Source organism: Macrosteles quadrilineatus, unplaced genomic scaffold, assembly GCF_028750875.1.
Source record: "Macrosteles quadrilineatus isolate MER2022 unplaced genomic scaffold, UCM_ALF_1.0 Scaffold_1__1_contigs__length_201487025, whole genome shotgun sequence".
Lineage (NCBI taxonomy): Eukaryota > Metazoa > Arthropoda > Insecta > Hemiptera > Cicadellidae > Macrosteles > Macrosteles quadrilineatus.
In genome coordinates this window covers 137,439,855-137,461,378 of record NW_026542594.1, presented here as the reverse complement: position 1 = coordinate 137,461,378, position 21,524 = coordinate 137,439,855, and the positions used below count along the sequence as shown (strand labels likewise).

Below are 21,524 nucleotides of genomic sequence, written 5' to 3'. Positions count from 1 at the left end.
AACACCATCCATTGAATAAGGAAAATTTACAATAGTTTGGGTAGTTTTCCTTGTATAACTCATAACAGCACATTTTTTAACATTAAATAATATATTTTCTTTACTCCAAGCAATTAGTTCATCAATATCAGTTTGTAGCTGTTGAGTTGGCGAAAAACACGTCGGAAATTTTAGTAGGCCTATGAAAAGTACGACCTGAACTACCTGGATTTTTTTTTATTTACTCATGAATTACTCATGAATTTTTTCTGGTTGGCCTGGTGGACACCCTGTAATGTTGAAATAGAATGTTTTTTTTAAATGCTTTACAGCTTTTTTTAGACTTCTGGTGAAAAATAGTTCTTAGAATGGACTTTTGGCAAGTGAATACTTTCTTGGCCTCTGCAGAGTTACCACATTGAGTGACGCCATAAGCCAACAAAGAATGAACATATGCATGATATACTGTCAAGCAGACTTCTAGCGGCGTGACCTTGGATAGTACACTCAGTACACCTTGTTGGCCTTAATTTTTTATTCAGATGATGAATGTGGTCGGACCAACTTAATTTTGAGTCTAAATTTAGACCCAAAAACTTAACAATTTTTGTATTACTGATTGTGGTGTCTGTAACTCTGTTTCTGAGTTTAAATTGAAGAACATAAGTTTTACATTCATTTAATTTCAGACCATGGCTCTCAAACTACTCATTGATTTTTTTAATTGTTCTGTCTAAAGTTAATTTAAGTTCACTTAGTGTTTTTATTTTTAAAAGAGCAGTTGTGTCATAGGCATACAAAGTGAAAGCACAGGAATTTGTGGAAAGGCAATTAGGCAAGTCATTAATAAATATAATAAATAATAAAGGCCCAAGTATGGAACCTTGGGGAACACCATATGTAACGCTGGCCCAATTAGAATAATATTTTATTGATTTTTTTATTACTATTGTGGAATTGTGCGATGCTTTCGATTGAATAGGTATGATCGTAATAATTCTAGAGCCATTTCCTCCAATCCAATATTCTTCAATTTGATCAGCAGCAACCTCTCTCTCTTTCTCTCTCTCTCTCTCTCTCTCTGTCCAGCAAAAGGTGACTTGCGAGGAGACTGAATCCACGGTCCCTTGCGGGAACTCCGTTACCGTTTAAGATATTGAAAATCGGAAAACACAGATTTTCTTCGAAAAATATAACAGTTTTAAAAACACCCTTCTCTCTCAACAATTAAAAAATTTAAATGTTAAAATTTAGGTGACTTGTGGGGCTACAGCAGTAATGAGAGATATCCCCCTTATGAGGAGATTGGAGAGAACGTGCAAACCTTTGTGAGGAGACGGCTATTGAAATTATGTTCAACAGTGTTGCCAGATTTCGCCATTATCCGGTGCCAGATTTCGCCAGTATTACTACCGGGAGGGCTCTAGTGGCTCTAGGCATGCCAACACAAAACTCTAAACAATAATGGCTGCTCAATAATGTTGAGCGGTTTCGGAGTCCATAAAGGACAAACAAACAAACATACATTGGATTTTATATAACATAGATTTACTAGCTGGCCCGACAGACGTCGTCCTGTCCTAATGTGGTTTCATGTCAAATGCTCGTTCATTTTCAAGATTAGCTCGTTCGCATGGCTCAATCACGTCCTGGTTGAAGTGTATGCCCGAGGGGGGCGGTCACCCCCTTCACCTCCCTATGGATCTGCCCCTGATGGCGAATCTACTACGAGAGCAACAACATGAACTCTCCACCATCAATCAAAGAGCCTCAAAATATACAACCTTCAAACACATCCCTCAAACTTCCAGACCCAGCATAATTATTCAGAAGCTATACAACTCGGTCTGGTCAAAATGTAAAGGTCAAGCTTCCTGGTCTCTGCGGGGGGGGGGGGGGGCTGATGTGGCGTCAACTTAGCCACAGCTGTGATCGTGATGCTTTAGTCTTTCCTTAATATTAATATTTACTAGGTGTGCAATGCAGTTGTATGCTTGCAATATTGAACGGAGCAAGTATATTAATCAATTTCAACAAAGTCAATGCTACTTCTGTTATATGTAAATGGAATGTCTACTTACTGTATCCAAAGTCAATTCTAAATCTAGTTCACATAAATGAGACGTCTCCTGGTCGAATCCTTAATCAATGGTACGTTTGGTTCACATAAACAATGGAATGTTTACTTGCAGAACCCAAAGGTAATGCTACATTTGTTATAAGTAAAGGGGAAGTATACTTGCAGTATCCAAAGTCAATCCAATGCCAATGGTGCATTTATATCACGTAAACGGGATGTCTAGTCTACTTGCAGTATCCAAAGTCAATGGTACAATTGGTTCACGTTAATGAGATGTCTACTTGCAGTATCTAAAGTCAATGTTCTTTCTGTTCTTATAAATTAAATGTCTATTAATGTATTCAATGCAAATGGCACATTTGGTTCAAGTAAATGGAATGTCTACTTGCAGTATCCATAGTCAATGGTACATTTGGTTCACGTAAATGAAATGTCTACTTGCAGTATCTAAAGTCAATGGTTCATCTGGTTCTCATAAATTACATGTCTACTTGCAGTATCTAAAGTCAATGGCACGTCTGGTTGAAGTTAATGGAATGTCTACTGGCAGTACCTATCGAAAGATAATGATACATTTGGTTCACGTAAATCTGATGTCTACTTGCATTATCAAAGTCAACAGTTCATCTGGTTTACATATATTAAATGTCTACTTGAAGTATCCAAAGTCAATGTCTCTGTTTCTTGTAAATGGGATATCTATCCTTCCAGTATCTAAAGTCAATAATGCATCTGGTTCACGTTAATGTAATGTCTAATTGATGTATCCAAAGTTAATGATATATTTGGTTCACATAATTTGGAATCCCTATGTACAGCATGTGCAGTATTCAAATTAAATTGTACGTCTGGTTCACGTAAATGAAAAATGTCAACTTGTAACATCAAAAGCCAATGGTTCATAATCCTTATTGGTTATACATTTCGTGGCAAATAATGCTCAACTGTATCAATCCGATTGTTCTTCCTTTTGTTCTCTATTTTGCAATGTGCTAGTTTAGATGACTTATTGGTAAACACATGTTACAACTTTTGTTTACCTTTTTCTTTTTATTGTTATCTTGCAATGTCATGGCAACCAATTAACCCATAAGGCCCGTGTTAAATTTCTAAAAGTTTAAATTCACATAGGGAAGAGCCCTGTGGTCCGATTTGTACCATTTCAGATTTATACCCTCCCATGGTTGATTACTATGACTGTGCTAAATTTCATGCAGATCACTTCAGCCGTTCAGGAGGAGTATTTGTAGAACAAAAGCAGGAGTGTAGTATAAGAGCTTCGCTTCGCTCCGCTCAATTATGTAACAGCTGTTGCTAGAGATTGTTAAAATGTTAAGCTTTTGACTAGGCCTATGTCATGATTTTTTTTTATTTGTTTCCTTTACAATCTGTTCTATAATAGGCTATGTTGAACAATAATTAAATGCCATGTAATACAACAAATTAGTTTTTGAGCATTAAAAATTAGCTGTTAAGCACTGTCAACAAAAATTTTTTCAATAAAACACTTTACAAAAATCTGAAGGGCAGGTCCAGAAATGATGGCCTCTTAAGTCTGTAAATTGTATCCGTGTTTTTTAGTAAGTTGAATGCTAAATGATTTTGATGAGATTCTAATTTCGTAATATATTGTTCACTTGAGGTCATGATTTCGTCCTTAACTGTAGGCATCTTATAAGGTCTTGATTAGTGTTCTATTGGTGACATACCAAGGTGCATTTGTTATCTTCCTCAGCATTGTCGATTGGTATCTTTGGATAATTTCTACATTAGAAGTACTCGCCGAGCCCCATAGTTGCACTCCATATGTCCATATTGGTTTAAATATCGTTTTATATAGCATTAATTTATTTTGATACTAAAAAGATATATCGATTAAAATAAATATTACCTTTTTTCCGTCTTTTTCTCTCTACAGCCTAAACAGTACATTTTCGAAAGTTTGGAAACGCCAAAATCGGATTCCTCACATATGACATACATTTTCACATACAGATCAATAGGGTTAACAATCGGCTTCTTGATAAAAAACTTTGTACTGCATTGGCATAATAGTCTCGCAAACATAAGAGTTTTGATTTTCCTTATGGCTGCATTATCGATCATAGTAGTAATAACCATTATGAATCAGAATATTTCGGAGTATGGTTTGAGACTATTGTATTTAAATAAAAAAAAAATCTGGTTAAATAAATATTTGAGTTTTTCCGTCTTTTTCTCTATACAGCCTAAACGGTACATTTTCGAACGTTTGAAAACGCCAAAATCGGATCCCCCGATTCCTCACATACGAAAACACACATTTTGACATACAGATCAATAGGGTTTACAATCGGCTTCTTAATAAAAAACTCTGTGCTGTATTGGCATAATAGTGTCTTAACGTGTGTGGGGTGATTGGAGGCAAAGTTGAGGTACATCCTAATGAAGACAATAAATTCAAAATAAAAACAATGTTTAGTGCACTTACAGCCATTTTATCAAAGCAAATACAAATATTTTGAAAAGTATTTAGTTGTCTATTTGCCCCCTACCTGTGAGGGTATGTAAACCTAAATTGGTGTAATTTTGTCACCAATACTTAGCGAAACGGCACACGGAAGATTTATCAGGTGCCGTTTGACGTCACTAACTGCTGACGTCACTTTGAGGGAACGCCAATACCGCAACGATACGTTTCTGAGCTACTTTGAAGATACGTTGAGGCCTCGGTGGTGCAGTGGATAGCGTTGCAGGCTGATAATCCGAATGTTCCGGGTTCGAATCCCGCCGGCGGCACTAATTTTTTATCAACAATTTTTTTCATATCAGCAAGTTTGGTTGGTTTGGTTAGGTTATGACAGTTTAATTTTATAATAAAAAAATTATAAAATTGAATTTTAGGCAATTATAATTTTATTTTATGAACAAAACTATTTTTTAGATTAGTAAACCTTTATTCGATTTTTCCATTGTCAGCACGTTTGGTTAGTTTGGTTAGGTTATGACAGTTTAATCTAATAATAGAAAATTATAAAATTGTCTGTTTCTTCAGACGCAGCAGTTATTGACGTCAGCAGTTAGTGACGTCAAACGGCACCTGAGAAATCTTCCGTGTGCCCCACCGCAATACTTAGTAGTTTAACACATACAATTTTTTTAACACCAACTTTGTTCCACCCTGTATTAATAGATACTAAGCTTATGGTCATGTTAATGGTTAATACTGTTTTTATATAAGCTTAATACTAACTATAAACACACATCAAACAACAAAATGGGGTTTTACATAAACCAGACAGAAATAACCTAAAAACTGTTTTTACCGGATCCACAATAATAGCAAATCGACAAGGGAGGATGTGTAAATAACTAATTAATTAGGAAGCAGGACTGACTTGTTCAGTTCAAAGTGTATGTTCTCATGTTGAGGAAGTGTTTTAGGATTATCCGCATCATAATTTTATTCAATGATCATCATTGATTTACTGTTGTAGACAGTAGAGGCATCCATCCAGGTGCCTGCTAGACTCTTTGAACAGCTGGAGGTCCAAGGCATTCCCTCTAGCCCCTCTGGAGAACATTTGCTGGTGGCTATGTACAGCAATGGAGGCCTCTTCCCCCACTTCAACACCAGCAAACAAGTCACCTCCTTTGTGGTTGGCAGCAAACTCAGTAAGTGCTATCACCTGATGTTGTATTCAACAGATTATTTTAGGGGTCTGCGAGTACCCTATATTTTTGAGTCAGGTTGGGCCAACAGTCAGCTCTAGGGATAAGCTCTGGCTGGAAATAATTTTTGGGCCAAATTTGGGTTGGGTCAAGCCAATGGGAGCTTTTATTTTTGCATTCACAGAGAGCGTCTGCAAGATGTGCAATCGAAAAATGAGGATATGCAACAATTGCACGTCCTGTTCATAGTTTTGCCATGATCGTGGGAGACGATGACGATGTTGCTGTGGCCACAAAAGATGTTGTTGATTTTGCTGAAACCTCCGAGGATGTTAAGGATTTTGCTGTGACTGCAAAGGTGTTCTAGATTTACCGTGACCTGGGGAGATATCCACCCGGGGACTCGGTTGGGGTCAAGCGAAGTTGAGCTTTTATTTTTGCATTCATAGAGAGTCTGCGAAGATGCGCAATCTAAAGTATGGGGAAATCATGTACATTGTACAATATTATGCATAATCCGATAGTACTATTACTATTAATATTTGTTCGAATTCAAATCAATACTTTCCTAAGCAACCCGTTTTAAGCCCAAGACTTTTTTGCCAAATTTTATTTACCTGAAATAACCCTACCCGAAGTAAAACAATCCTGGCCTGCAGATCCCTACACAATTTACACAATTGTTACGAAAATAAAAATTACATTCACCTAGGCAAGATAAATTACTTAAACTTTAAACAAGAGTTAAAGTAATGCTTCTACTGTTACAGTTGGCATGTTAGTAGAGCAGCTGAGTGAGCCAGTGTATGTCATGTTGAGAGCTCCTCTCAGTGGCTCTCCACGACCCGCCTGGTGGCACCCTCCCTCTCTCTCATGGAGACAAGAAGGTTGCCAGCTACTAGTTAAAGTAATGCTTCTACTGTTACAGTTGGCATGTTAGTAGAGCAGCTGAGTGAGCCAGTGTATGTCATGTTGAGAGCTCATCTCAGTGGCTCTCCACGACCCGCCTGGTGGCACCCTCCCTCTCTCTCATGGAGACAAGAAGGTTGCCAGCTACTAGTTAAAGTAATGCTTCTACTGTTACAGTTGGCATGTTAGTAGAGCAGCTGAGTGAGCCAGTGTATGTCATGTTGAGAGCTCATCTCAGTGGCTCTCCACGACCCGCCTGGTGGCACCCTCCCTCTCTCTCATGGAGACAAGAAGGTTGCCAGCTACTAGTTAAAGTAATGCTTCTACTGTTACAGTTGGCATGTTAGTAGAGCAGCTGAGTGAGCCAGTGTATGTCATGTTGAGAGCTCCTCTCAGTGGCTCTCCACGACCCGCCTGGTGGCACCCTCCCTCTCTCTCATGGAGACAAGAAGGTTGCCAGCTTTCTGACTTTCTGCATGGTCTCTTGGTGTTCCAGTGTAATCGACTGGGCTATTTTGCACTTTTACAAGATACGTCTCATCTATTGTCCACCAACAAAGTGTGAGTAATAGCACTATACATAACAAATTTTCACTTAGAATTAGTGATGTGTCGGTATCACTTTTTCAATGTCGGTACCGGTACCGGTTCCCAACCAAAATTGATTCTTGGATTTCGGTTCCGGTACCATCAGTACCTCATTTTAAATTATGGTACTTAATTGTTTTATTTTTAAAAGGAAATACAGTATCCCTATTTCAATTTTTAAAACTGATTATTTTTCATTAGTGTAGGTTTTTTTTATAAAGGGATTAAGAAAATAAAATTTAGGCCTATTTGTACAAAAAACACTTTAACAACCAAACTCATTCAAATCAAAACAATATATACCATTCCAGAAATATAGGCCTATTTTTTTAATGATTCACTGCTAAACCAATAAATTTAACATTACCTTACAGTAGACTCCCTCTTATCCGGACTCCTTGGGACCGAGGCCAGTCCGGATAACGGGTTTTCTGGTAAAACCGACGTCCCAAAAAATCGTAAAATAGAAGGTTTAAATGCGTACTGTATATAGTATTTGACTTAAATTTAGAAGAGCATTGTATTTAGACACGTGATCACTGGTCTCAAATCTTTCCCACGAGAACAGTCGTTTCAGTACTGCCCACTTCCTGCCATCTAGTCCGGTTAAACCAATGTGCTGATAAAAATTGTCCGGTAAAAGAGATGTCATTTCCGCCGAGTGTAGTTTGGTTAAACCGATGGCCGGTTAAAAGGTGTCCTGATAAGAGGGAGTCTACTGTATTGCCTTATTACCTCCTCCTTGGCTTGATACTAGCAAAGCTGGATAGGCTGTGTCAAGAATATTTACAATAAAAAAATAAAACTAATATTTACAGTATGTACAGACTTCCGTTTACTGTAGGATTTTTGTATGGTCATTAAGACTAAAAAAAAACTAAAAAAAAATAAACTTATATGGCGGTGGATTTAAAGGCCTGTGAGGTCGTCCTCAAAAAAACTCCTTGAGAGAGTAGTAAGGCCGAGCTTTCAGCCAACACTTTAACCTTTTGGGGTCTATTTAAATGGCGGTATACTGTTGCACCAGGTCCTATTTATTAGTATGATTAATCACCTGTGTTTGTAAACATCTCTCTTATGACAGAAAATTTTCTTTTTATGCTTTCAAAGTATGCAAAAAATTTTTTTACTTATTCGATATGTTAATACTAGTAATTCAGTGAAAATCAATTATGTATGAGATGTCTGATGTTTAGTAAAACATTTATTTATATGTACAAAAATAAAACAAAATAACCCAAAAATTCTTTGGCTAGCCTAGGAAGTGTCAGTTTTTTATATTTCTTCCATGGTCTTTATTATTCCTTATAGCTAAGAGCATTCTAGTAATGTAAAAAAGAATCTTAGAAACATAATATTGAAAATTATTACTTATAAAAATACAAATAATAAAAATAAAATTTGTAACTTACGGGAAGCAAAAGTAGGCCTATCATTTGTCTGGAGTTTCCCACTTTCACTTTAACTCCACCCACTGAATCACTGGGTAATAAAAATGGACTACTGTACTAGTTTCACATTGCTTTATGTAAAAGAAATCTAGACTAAAAACCAAGAATAAATCTACATAGGCTCACATCGAAAAAATAAAAAATGTTCAAACAAAAATTGGAATAAATCGCAAGTTCCACATTTAGGCTACCGTAGTTACTATTTACATATTTACAAGGGATGGCTTTGAAGTCTAGTCTCTATAATTTTTCTTTGTGTGATACTTTTCAAAACATCCATTGGGGTGAAGACCCGGTTTACGCGAACAAGTGTCACAATAAAACGAAGTTTCTTTTCTTCCTCCGGGTATTTTTCGATCTGAGCATACAGCGCAGTCTTTGGTCTTCTTCCCTTCATGAGCCTTGATTGAATGGTATAAGCCATTCATGCGAATGGCTGCATCATTGTCCAAAGATGAAGGTCTACCTCTCTTACGACGCATGTTGCGGACATCGCCTACGAGTTGCTCTATGAGCTGCTTTCGATAATCGAGGTGACGAACAGCAGGTAAGTCATGATTTTTCCTGTCCAAGTTTTACAAAATAAAACTATTTACAACAGAAACCTCCAACATCCAAAAGTAAAGTTTGCGCCACCATTTCAGACTCTGTCAGTGAAAAAAAATTAACCTACATTCTGTGTAGCAGTTTGGAGCTGTTCAGCTAAATGTAGAATTATTCTTACAGTGAAAGGTAAGTCGGGGCGTAACAGACTGTTTGTGGTGTACGAGCCGTAGTATGGGGTCACTACGCTTACATACCCGGTGGTTGCGTCTGCCAGGACATAAAGGCGGAGTCCCCACTTAGTGGGCTTTTTAGGGTTGTACATTTTGAATAGGGATGGACGAGATTGGATTTTTAGTTCGAGACGAGACGAGACGAGATTTTTTATTTCTCATAAAATTTCGAGACGAGATCGAGACGAGATTTCTCTTCTCATACACAACGGGAAATGCACGTTCGAAATTTTTACCTGATTTTGTAACATTGTTAGATGACTGTTTAAATACTAAAATAATGATAATAGGCAAGAATATTTACAATCTTTCATTAAATAACATCAGCATAACATTTTTTTATTAATCACGCCTAACTTATTAAAAATGCCTACGATTAGGAAACATGGTGATATCAGTTAGGATAGAGTTCAACTTATCCTAAAATAAAATAAATCATAAAATAAAAGCAATATTATTTTTTATAAAATAGTTACTTGTTTTGACTTTTTTATAGTAATAAAACATTCCTCACACTGCTTACACTTAACAAAACTTCTCAAATGTTATTAAAGTAATATTATTAAAATAATGAAAGTAATATTTACATTAAAAGAATTAAAGTAATATTTACATTAAAAGAATTAATTAAATAAGAACGCCTTCGAAAAGGAATCGCAACTACAACACGCTCCTGTATTGCGGGTATTGCATTGACTTTCTGCAGGCGTTTTTAATTTTTTTTATTTATTTTTTTTTTATTCTCGTCTCGATAAAAATCTCGGCCAAAAAGTAATCTCGTCTCGTGTAACGAGATTGAAAATTTCCCGAAAATTTCCCGAAATTTCGAGACTTGACCATCCCTAATTTTGAACGTTACCCTCCCTTTGAAACTGACAGTTGACTCATCAACAGAAATAAACTGGCTAGGCCTATAAAGTTCAATAAATTTGCTACCAACATAATCCATCACATTTTTTATTTTTCTAGCCCTAGATTGCATACTTCTGGCTCGGGATCCATCTGGTGGAGACACATGAAGAGCCCAAAAAAGTTGCAAAAACCTTTTCCTGGAAAAAACCTCTTTGAAAACGTTTGATGAATCAACCCAACCATCGGAAAAAAAAACTTTTCAAAGTTTGTCTGGCTTGACGTCCCATGTTCAATAGCACACCGTGAAACGCAATCATTTCTCTGACAGTCACATCTGTCCAACCCCACCAAATAGAGTGCTGTCGCAGAGGTGTTATTTTGGCAATCTTTTGTTTCACATACCTGTTTGTTTCCTGTACTATTTCACTAAACAATTGAATTGTGAAAATAAGGTTAAAAAAGTCTATAGGTTTGGTAGGTGGTTCTTGACCAGGATCTCTTGTGTTGACGAAACCAAATTCACTGTCATCAAAAGGTAAAATATCGAAATCAGGAGTATCTTCATCGCAAGACTCCCACTCAGCGTCAACTTTTGGCAGCAGGTTAGGCCTAACTTGTCGTCCACGCCTAGGCCTATTCACCGCATCACCCGCACCATCAATCGGTATTTCTGGTTCAACTTCACTTTCTTCATCACTTCCCGACATTTCTTCCCCTAAAACATCGTTTTCATCACTTTCAGACTCATTTTAAGAGTAATGAAAAAGAGGATCGTCCGCGTCTTCTTCGCTATCAATATCGTCAAACAAAGCGTCCTCTATTTCATCATCATCTAAAACGTCAGGCCCGGTTCTACTTGTTGAAGCCATAAAAACTTATTGAAAACCAAATAAAAACAAAGAACAAACCCTTCTTTATAATATTTGTTGCGAAAATAACACCAACACGAATAAAATACACCACAACGTACTTAAACAACAATAGAGGTTAGCAGCAATGACGATCAGACTCTGGTGACAGCTGACAGCTGGCGAGCTCGAGCTGACAACAATCTGACACTTGTTTTATTTTACTTTTTACGATTTGGAACAGACTAAAAGTGAAATATATCGATTACCCGATATCTGTATAACCTATGCATCGGCAACCATCGCGTTTTAAGTCGATGTATAGCTCCGATATAAGTTGCGCAATAGTGTCGGACTGAGTCCGCCAAAGGACCGGAACTGTCAATGACGCAATGTCAGACTCTGTTCGCCTATGGACCGCTATAAAGGTTAACCTGGCTTAAAACTGATTATGGTTCAAATGCCTAACTGCAACCGGCAACTTATTGGTCAGTCTGAGGGCCATGACTGGAAAAGCGTATTTTGTCCTGCTGAGCCTACAATAGGGTACATCAATGTGATTTTTGTGCCTGGTGTTATGCACATGCACCTGTTGTCTGGTGGTAAAGGTATGCACATTGGAGTGTATGTAGCTGACACATTGAAGGATGTAGTTACTGTGTATGGTGAGTATGCCCAAGTCAACAAATATAGGCTTGCAATGCTCCTAATCACGAATCATGTTAGGTTTAAAAAGCACAGAGAGTGTCGAAAACTTATTTAAAGATCTTAAAATTTTGACAGTTTACAGTCTTTATGTCTTAGAAACAATAAAGTATGTCAAAGAACATGAAAGTGATATATTTTTTGAATCCAAGCATCATTATGATACCCGAAATAAAATTATTTTTGATAAACATAATCTGCATTTTTATAAAAACAAAACTAAATATATGGGTACCAAATTTTTTACTCAGTTGCCAAATTTAATTAGAAATGAGCAAAATTACAATAAATTAAAAAAATTGCTGAAAGAATATCTTGTTAATAAAGCTCTCTATTCTTTTTCGGAGTTTCCTTAAGTGAGGGCTCCACTACTGGTTGCCTGGGTTTTATATATAGTTTTAAATATATTGTATTTTAGCTATATAGCATGAAAGTATGGGATTTTTAGTTATATGTGACTCTATTCTGATGCTGCAATGTATTCATACGAATAAAGTTTATTTTGACTTTGACTAATCGCCCGCTGTCAGTCATATTTCTCAGAGCTTTATTCTGCAGCTTAAGATTATTATCCGAACAGTTTCGAGTCAACGTGGTCGTGTCGTGCCGGAGCAAACGGGTTAGTCTAGTGCAATAGTGTATAACGGTGATCGAACAGTGACCAATGTTTTGTGTTTTTATTACAAGACGTTAAAATTGTGAAAGTGTTCTTAATGAGCTGTTCAAAAATTGAAGACTAATCACACCTGCAGCGCCGAGGGGAAGTAAACGTCACCGAAAATACACGTCACCTGAAAGCCCGGTCGACAGCGTGGATAACCTCAACATGGGTGCGGAGAAGGTCGGGGATATGCCGCTCGAGCAGTTAATGAAAAGTTTGAGTGATCTGTTGGATAGAAAATTGGACCAAAAACTAGGGAATTTAGCTACTAAAGATGACCTGTGTAGTATAAACAATAAGGTGCAGGAACTGGTAATTGAGAATGAATCGCTAAGGTATCAAATCTGTGAGCTTAGGCGTCAGGGAAAATTTGTGCATGACAAACTTATTGACTTAGAAGGGAGGTCTAGAAGGAATAATTTAATACTCAAAGGCCTTAAGTTTAGTGGGAAACGTCCAGATTGCAAACAAATTATAAAAAACTTTTGCCGAGAAGTGTTGGGCATCGATAAATTGTGGGTTAATAGGGCTCATACAATTGGGAGAGAGGGAAACTCTATTATTGCTCACATTCCGGAGGTCGCAGATATAGACTACATATTGACCCAGGCTAGGACTTTGAAAGGAACTAACTATATCATACATAGAGACTTTCCGCAAGAAATAAGGGTTAAACGGTCGCTTTTAGTGGCAGTACGAGCAGAAAAAACAAGTTAGTTGGAGGACTTAAGATGCCACTTGTCCATGATCATCTGTACGTGAAGGGCACACGTTTTACCTGGGAAGACAACACACTGAAAGCTGGACGAGTTGAAGGAGCCCGAGAACTGATGAAACTATTCCGACATGACTTCTCAGACTTCCTCACCAAACTGTCTCGACGGGGCACGGAGAAGGACGACGACGAAGAGGAGCCACAACGGATGACGTCTCAAAAATATGCGGATGCTATAGCCATGGACACGGGCGCTGGACCTAGAGAGACATTGCGGGGGGCACCTGAGGCGGCGCAGACCACGACTCCTCAGCAGGTCGTCATGTGAGGGGACTACGCCAAACCTTCTGAGAACCAACAGCAGGACGGAGACAGCGCTGGGCAAGTAATGGGACATGGTATAGGAACCTTTAAGGTACTTTCATATGTGGGCTTAAAAATAGAATTATTGATGACAGTTTAGTTGAATTTTTATGTAAATATGATTTATTTTTCCTAACAGAAACATTTTTAGTTAAATCAGACAAATTTTTTATTAGAGACAAATTAAAATGTTTTAAGTTGTGTATTAAATTTGCTGAGAGGATAGGTAATGTTGGCAGATATAGCAGAGGTGATATTATTGGGTTAATTTTGAATTCACCTTTCCAGAAAAATTTGACTTTTGTTAATGAACAGGAACTAAGTTATGTAAAGGCGAGTTTCAATGGTGTTCAAAAATCCCTAAATGTCATACCTTTATATTTGAATTACAATAAGTGGGATCAGAGTTTTAGTGAAATTGTTGAATATTTCAGTAGTAATGAAATTGGGAATTTAATATTTTTTGGAGATCTGAATGGACGAATAGGTGATGAACAGGGTTTTAAAAATGGTGAAATTAAAAATTTAAATAGTTATTTAGATAGTGGTAGGAAGTCAAAAGACAAAACCATAAAGAGAAGGGGGAATAAGCTATTAGAATTGTTTGACAATAGAGGATTAAATATATCTATAAATATATTAAATATATATAATATCGTTCTAAATGGAAGGTCAGCTAGTGATAAGGAGGGTGAGTTTACTTTTATAGGGGCAATGGGCTCGTCTGTTATAGATTTGGCAACTGTGTCATTGGATTCCTTGCATTTAGTGAAGGACTTTAGAGTAGTGCCATATCCAGGGTCCGATCACCTATCGATCAAAATTATTCTGTCAGTTGATGAAATAAATAGTAACATAGGGGAGAGGAGAGAGGTTAATACATCAACTTTGTTACCAAAATTAAAGTGGTCGGATGAGGACCAATCGAAATACAAAAGTCGGGTATTACTTAATTTGACCAACGTTCAGATAGGAAATGATAATCAGGATAATATAGACAATTTGACCAAGTGCATTGTTCGATCGGCAAAACATAAAACTCATACAGCAGTAAAAAACAGGTTTATAAACAAGCAAAAGTGGTTTGATTTTGAGTGTTTATCTGAGAGGAAAAAGATGTTCAGATTGCTTAGTCTTTTTAGAAAAACTGATTCGAACTTGGTTAAAAGTAACTATCTTACTCAAGTAAATATATACAAAAAATTGTGCAAGTTAAAAAATAAGTTATATAACGACAAAATTATTTCAGATTTGAACAATAATAATACAGATAGTAAAGCTATGTGGCAAGCAATTTTAAATTTTAAGAGAAAGTGCAGTAACGCAGTAGGAAATATAACGACCAACAAATGGATAGAGCATTTTAGCGCCTTGCTTAACCCCCCGCTTGTGGCAGGTGAGATGAGCTATGCAGAACCTTCCATAGATAACGACCGATTAGACAGCGATTTCACCTTGGTAGAGATAAAGAATGTATTGGCCGTGGTCAAGGCAGATAAGGCCCCAGGAGTTGATAGAATTCCTTACGAGTTTTTCAAAAACCAGGGTGTCTACCAACCGGGAAATCCGGGAAAACCGGGAATTGTACTTAATTTTTTATTGGCCATGAAATGTACGGGAATTGTCCTTAAATGCCAGACTATGTCCTTAAATTTTTAATGGGCCATAATTTTATTGATCGCTAGTTGGTTAGGAGCACATAAAAGGTTTATCAGATGTTTGTTTACATTTTCATAATTTATTACTAGAGTTATTATGCAATAAAAATCCTATTAGCAATTTCAAACCCATTAATATTTTATCACGACAATCAAGTGTCAAGTCAAGTACTTCCAAGAATTGTTGACTCAGTTATAGCTCATAAAAGTTGTATCACTTTTATTCCTTTACAACTTCTTTTTTTATTACTAGGGTAATTATTATGAGATCCCAAACCTATTTTATCGTGAAAATAATAGATTTATAATGGCTGTTAAATTTCACTTCTTACTTGTACTTTGGCTTGAAGATTCAATTTGCTGCGGCCATTGCCTAGTGCCATAAAACTGTTGATGGTTTCATATTAAACATGTAAATAATCTACAGTTTTATTTTGTAAGTTAACCCCTTTTTTATGGATATTTGATCTTTTAATTGACAAAACCACAAGCAATGCTGTTTGCATTAATGTTTTATCACTATGTAGGCCTGCTTGGTTTCAAATTATGTCATTGCATTTTCTGTATCTTTGTCTTATATTGTTGGCTATTCAGGTTTCAATGTTTTTTGTTTCCAATATATTTATTTATTTTGAGTTGTATGCTTTAAGCAATCTAAATCTTATGAACTAGAATGATGATAGTGACTTTGCTGCTATTATAACCTCATTGTTTGTTACCCAGTTTATATAGGCCCTCCTAAATAATTAGGTCTAGGCCTGGGTATTTTGATTCTTGAAAGAGCTGTAAAATATATTAAGAAAATGTAATTGAGCCTAGATAAACAATTAATGATTGCTATGTGTCTATATTAACTTTGCAAATGAAAATACAATAATCTTACTCTGTGCTTATTGCTTATTGGTAGCCGCTTACCATACCTTGATTTTGTACTAAGAACTGAGTAACAATATGCATTAAAGATTTTTTTTCAAAAGTAGTCGAGAGCCTAACGTTGTGCCAGGGGGAATCATGCCAAATTAATCCGCCTGGATCGGATAAGCTATGTTATGAAGTTTACGTGACCGATGGAGATATTTGTCGCTATCGCAGGAGACAATGATTGCGTTTCTCTGTTACACTATAAAAGCTTTACCTAAAGTATAGGTAGGCCTATACTTGTTTACTTTCAATAAATTTCTATTTTGAAATTTTTAACTCTTATCTATTGTTATTTACTGTTCTCTCTGGTACAACTACAGTTAATAACAAGATTAATACAGTTTGACAAATCAGGAAAATTATTCGGTAGGCCTAATGCCACCGACAAAGGTTACGACAAAGTGTCCTTAAATGTACGGGAATTGTCCATGAATTTTTATCCAGAATGTAGTAGACACCCTGAAAAACGTACCTGATCATTTTCTAAACACATTATTATCAGTCTATAATTTCAAGCAGTCTGCATTTTCAAAAGCAATAAAAGTTTTAAGGAGTCCATAATTCATCCATTACACAAAAAAGGCAAAATATAGATTTAGTGAAGAACTACAGAGGTTTATCTTTCATAAATTGTGTAGCTAAATTATTTACCAGTATGTTAACAAATCGATTACAAAATTGGATCAATGATAACAATATTCTAACAGAGTTTCAAGCAGGTTTTCGAAAGGGTTACTCGACAATTGATAATATATTTAACCTAAGTTGTATGGTCAAGCTAAGGCTTGCGTAGAAACAGGGTAAACTTTACTGCTTTTTTGTTGATTTTAGTTCTGCGTTTGATACGATTGACCGCAAGGCATTGTTCTACAAACTGTCAACGCTTGGAGTATCCACGCGCGTGATTAATAATATTAGGAGTTACTATATGACGAGACTTTTGCTAGTGTGTGGTGCAAGGAGGGAGTTACAAACAGTTTTATTAAAAGGACAGGTCTGAGGCAAGGATGTAATCTCTCACCTACCCTTTTTAGCCTATTTTTAAATGATTTGCCAGAAGCGTTAGGAGGAGAGTATAGCTTTAGCGGGGAAAAAGTAAATTTATTAATGTATGCCGACGACATTATACTTCTCTCGCCTCAACCTCAATTACTCAAGGAAAAAGTATCAGACAGTAAGAGTGAAAGAAGCTCAGTCCCTGCGCAAGTTTTTTGAAAGCGATACCTTTCCAAAATGTGTCCGGGAAAGAAGAATTTTGTCTGCAAAGGAAAGCTGAAAGTTCAGAGGCGAATACTACAGGACTCTATAAAGCACCTTTATAAAAGGTTTACCGAGGAAAATGATTTTAAAATCAGTTACGCAACATTTGCATGCTCAAGGCCGTTTTGGGTCACCTTCCCAAAGGCACAAGACCGAGAAACATATTCATGTATGAAGTATGAGAATTTTGAGTTCCTCGTCACTGCTCTAAAAAAAGAAAACATTATCAAAGAAAGCAATAGCCATGATGTTTTAAGACAAATTGTTTGTTCAGTAAAGAACGAGAAATGCATGCTTGGCCTATGTAGAACATGCAAGTCTAAAGAGATAGTTTTTACCATGACAGACAATGAACGAGTTAAGTACTTCAAGTGGGTACAAATTACGGAAGACAGAATTATCAAGGGGAAGGTGAAGAAAGTGAAGAGGGTAGTGAAAAAAGAAGAAAATGCTCTTGCGTCAGAAGTTGTTAATACATTCCAAAATGCGCTGCCCGTGTACAAGAGTCATGTCTACAGCATGCTCCATCAAGCAGGTCTGCTTCAGAATTAAAGAAAAAAAACCTAAAGGAGGGAGAACTTTTACTTCAAATAGATTTCTCCCAAAATTACGTTGCTAAGTGTGCCACAGAAGTTCAGGCCATGCATTTTGGGGTTTCGAAGAAGCAAATTTCCCTCCACACTGGAGTTTGCTACCAGAGGAAAGATGAGAAGGTAACTGTCAAGTCCTTTTGTTCCATATCAGATAACCTCGGCCACCACTGCCACGGGGTTTGGGCCCATCTACGACCTGTTTTGGGGGACCTAGCTGTGGAATTCCCCAACACAACCACAGTACATATTTTGTCTGATGGCCCATCGTCCCAATATCACAACAAAGGGAACCTATTCCTAATGATAACTTTGTTACCGGGTTACTTCAAGCATCTTAAGACATTACCTGGAACTATTCCGAGCCAGGTCATGGAAAAGGCTCCATGGACGGTGTTTGGGGGTCCATCAAAAGGTGCGCTGACTCCAAAGTCAGATATGGATTGGACATAATGTCTGCTGCCGACCTTGTTAATGCATTAACAAATGAAACTAGTATTAAACTTACGAAGTCTCCCATGATGAGGTCGAAGAAGCAAAAAGGCTATTGCCAAACAATCTGCCTGTTGTTAAAGACATAATGCAGATCAGGCAGTTTTGCTTTGAAGATGGGAACGTCAATGGTCGCAAGTTATCTTGTTTTCAATGTAAGATGTCTGAGCAGTGCAAACATTACCCTGCTATAAGTGCCACAGGTGAAAATCCTGAATTTTCAAAACCCCAAAAGAAGAAGTTAATACGACATTCAACATCTTCTGGTACCTGCTTGAAAAAGAAGAAAGTTTTGAAGGTTGAAGAGGTCTATTCATCATCTGAGGACAAATTCGAGCATCCACCTTCACCTACGACAAGTCCTGTGAAATTAGAAAAGGCCTCTACATATAAGCCGGACACTTTTGTTATTGTCACTCTGGAAGTAGGGACAGGGCCGTATTTCCCTAACGGCGGACACGGCTGTTGCCGGGGGCCTCGGCCTAGAAGGGGGCCTCACTTGGGGCCTCAAATATTATTTTCTTGATGAATTTATTTCACTAATCATCTTTTTTGCAGCGATAGCGGGAGCTGTTGATGAAATTTGAGGGACCGCAAAAGATCCTCGCTATTTCCTCGTTAGCGTAGGAGTTGTCTCTATTCGCCCGTCATTGCGGAAGAAGTCCAAGATTGTATCCCGACCGCGGGAGACGATGATGGTGTTTACACGGCCACGGGAAATGAACTTGATTTTGCCGCGATCGTGAAATACGATGACGTTTGCACGGCCACGGGAAATGAACTTGATTTTGCCGCTGTCACGCAAGACGACGATTACGTTTTCGAAACCGCGGGAGATGTTCATGATTTTGCCGCTATTGTGAAAGACGATGATCACGTTTTTGTGACCGCGGGAGACAATGGTGATGTCCACATGGCCACGGGAAATGAACTTGATTTTGCTGCAATCACGCAAGACGACGTTTACACGGCCGCGGGAGACGTTCATTATTTTGCCCCTATCGTGAAAGACGATGATCACGTTTTTGTGACCACAGGGGACGATGATGATGTCTAGATGGCTGCAGGAGATTTTCATGACTTCATTTTCTTCATTTTCATTTTGCTGCGATCACAAAAGACGACGATCACGTTTTCGAGAACGTGGGAGACAATGATGACGTTTACACGGCTGCGGGAGATGTTCATGATTTTGCCGCTATCACAAGACGACGATCCCGTTTTCGTGACCACGGGAGACGATGATGATGTCTTCACGACCACGAGAGATGTTCATGATTTCTCTGAGACCACATGAGTCGTTCATGAATCCGCCGCGATCAGAGGAGACAGAGATAACGCCTCAGCGCTCACGCAAGATTTTCACCATTTCCCCGCGGCCACATGTCGAGACGTTCATGATTCCTACGTGATCGGAAGGGACTGAGATGACATGTCAGCGTTAATGCAAGAAATCAATGGACCCTTTTATTAGCTAGTCTCCTAGGACTCTTTCAATCAGATTGTTGGAAACAAAAGGTCAATTGATCAACTTGAAGCAATACCATGTGTATTTCTAAACCCTTAAGCTCCAACCTTTGAAGAATCAGAATATAGAGTGGGGCCTCTCTGGTGAGAGCCGCCGGGGGCCTCATAGATTCTAAATACAGCCCTGAGTAGGGAAATCAAAAAAAGTTTGTCGCCGTCGTCCAGAAGTTATTCAATAATAACGAAGTGAAAGTCATGTTCATGAAAAATTGTTCCAAAGACAAGTTAATGTTTTTACCAGATGAAAACGATATCAGTTATGTTTCTTATTCACAAATTGTCGGAGCACTTCCCACCCCTAAGATTATTCAAAAAGGAAATAGGCTTTTTTACAAATTTTCTCAGAAATTGCAACTTTACGCTAGTTATGATACGGTACTAGAGATTTTTTATCTTGGTACGATCTATTGTGTTTTCTGCTCTTAATTTTCCTATATGTAATCTATGTAATTATTTATGTATTTTATCGTACCTGAACATGATTTTTAGTGAGTTAACTTCAAGTCATAACAATTCACTTGTTAAATAAAGAAACACAAAAAACCTTAAATGTACTGATATCATTTCAAAGGGTGTTTAATTTGCCAGAGTTGTTCCAAACTTACTAATTTGTTCAACAATGTAATCTTGTTGTTTTCATACATTTTTCTTTGTTTCATCACATATCCTGTAGATTTAGATGTAATGATTTGATTTTGTAACTCTTCTTTGTTTCAAATTAACAGTACTTTGGTGATGACCATGTTATTTGTCTATGGGTCAGATCGCTAACGTTTTTCTAACATCAATATTATTACTAAAACAAGATAATTCGTACTAAAAGTTGTATTGTCTGAAAATAAGTTGCATTTGTGTTCAATACTCCTTCTTTACATCTCTAAATGTCATAATTAAAGCCGAAAAACGTCTGTTTTGCTAGCGCCGCATCAGGTCACTAACGCCACATCAGATCGCTAACGCTCACAAAAATGAATATAAAATGAATTTAAAAAAATATATTACACTGTTTATGTATTATTTTTAATAGTTTGTTCTCTCTTTGGTTAAAATAGTAAAAAAAAATAATAAAAAAAATTTTTACATTAAATATTTGAAATTATCAATCAAAAACGTGTAAATTTTAGAATGTTCCCGTTATTATTGTTGAGTTTTTCAATATAATAAAAAATTAAATTTTAATAATATGAAAGATGCATTATTCAGGAAACAAGGTAGATGTTAATAAACATCGTTTTTGATTTTCAGTAGTATTTACTTTTTTTTTACTTTTAAAAATGTTAGCGACCTGATGTTTTTTTGTAATTGATAAGACAAATATTCGTAAAAAAATATAAAAACTTACATTTAAGCTCTGCTAAAGTTAGCATGGTATAATGTAACACTTTGTTAATAATTTGGTCAATAAATTGTGTATTTTACCAAAATAATATTTTTTTATTTCTTCAGTTTTCATTTTCTCTCTCAATTTGATATTCACCCTTATAGCATGAAAGTCAAT

General features: G+C 36.9%; 1 protein-coding gene across 1 annotated transcript in view; it reads left to right on the top strand.

Moving 5' to 3' along the window:
- Positions 1-21,524, top strand: part of LOC128985548 (adhesion G protein-coupled receptor A3) — a 138,048-nt gene that overhangs the window by 74,893 nt on the left and 41,631 nt on the right. The window contains exons 13-14 of the mRNA XM_054405147.1: positions 5,536-5,713; positions 6,955-7,180. Coding sequence (XP_054261122.1) covers positions 5,536-5,713; positions 6,955-7,180 — 404 coding nt within the window. The remainder of the gene's footprint in view (positions 1-5,535; positions 5,714-6,954; positions 7,181-21,524) is intronic.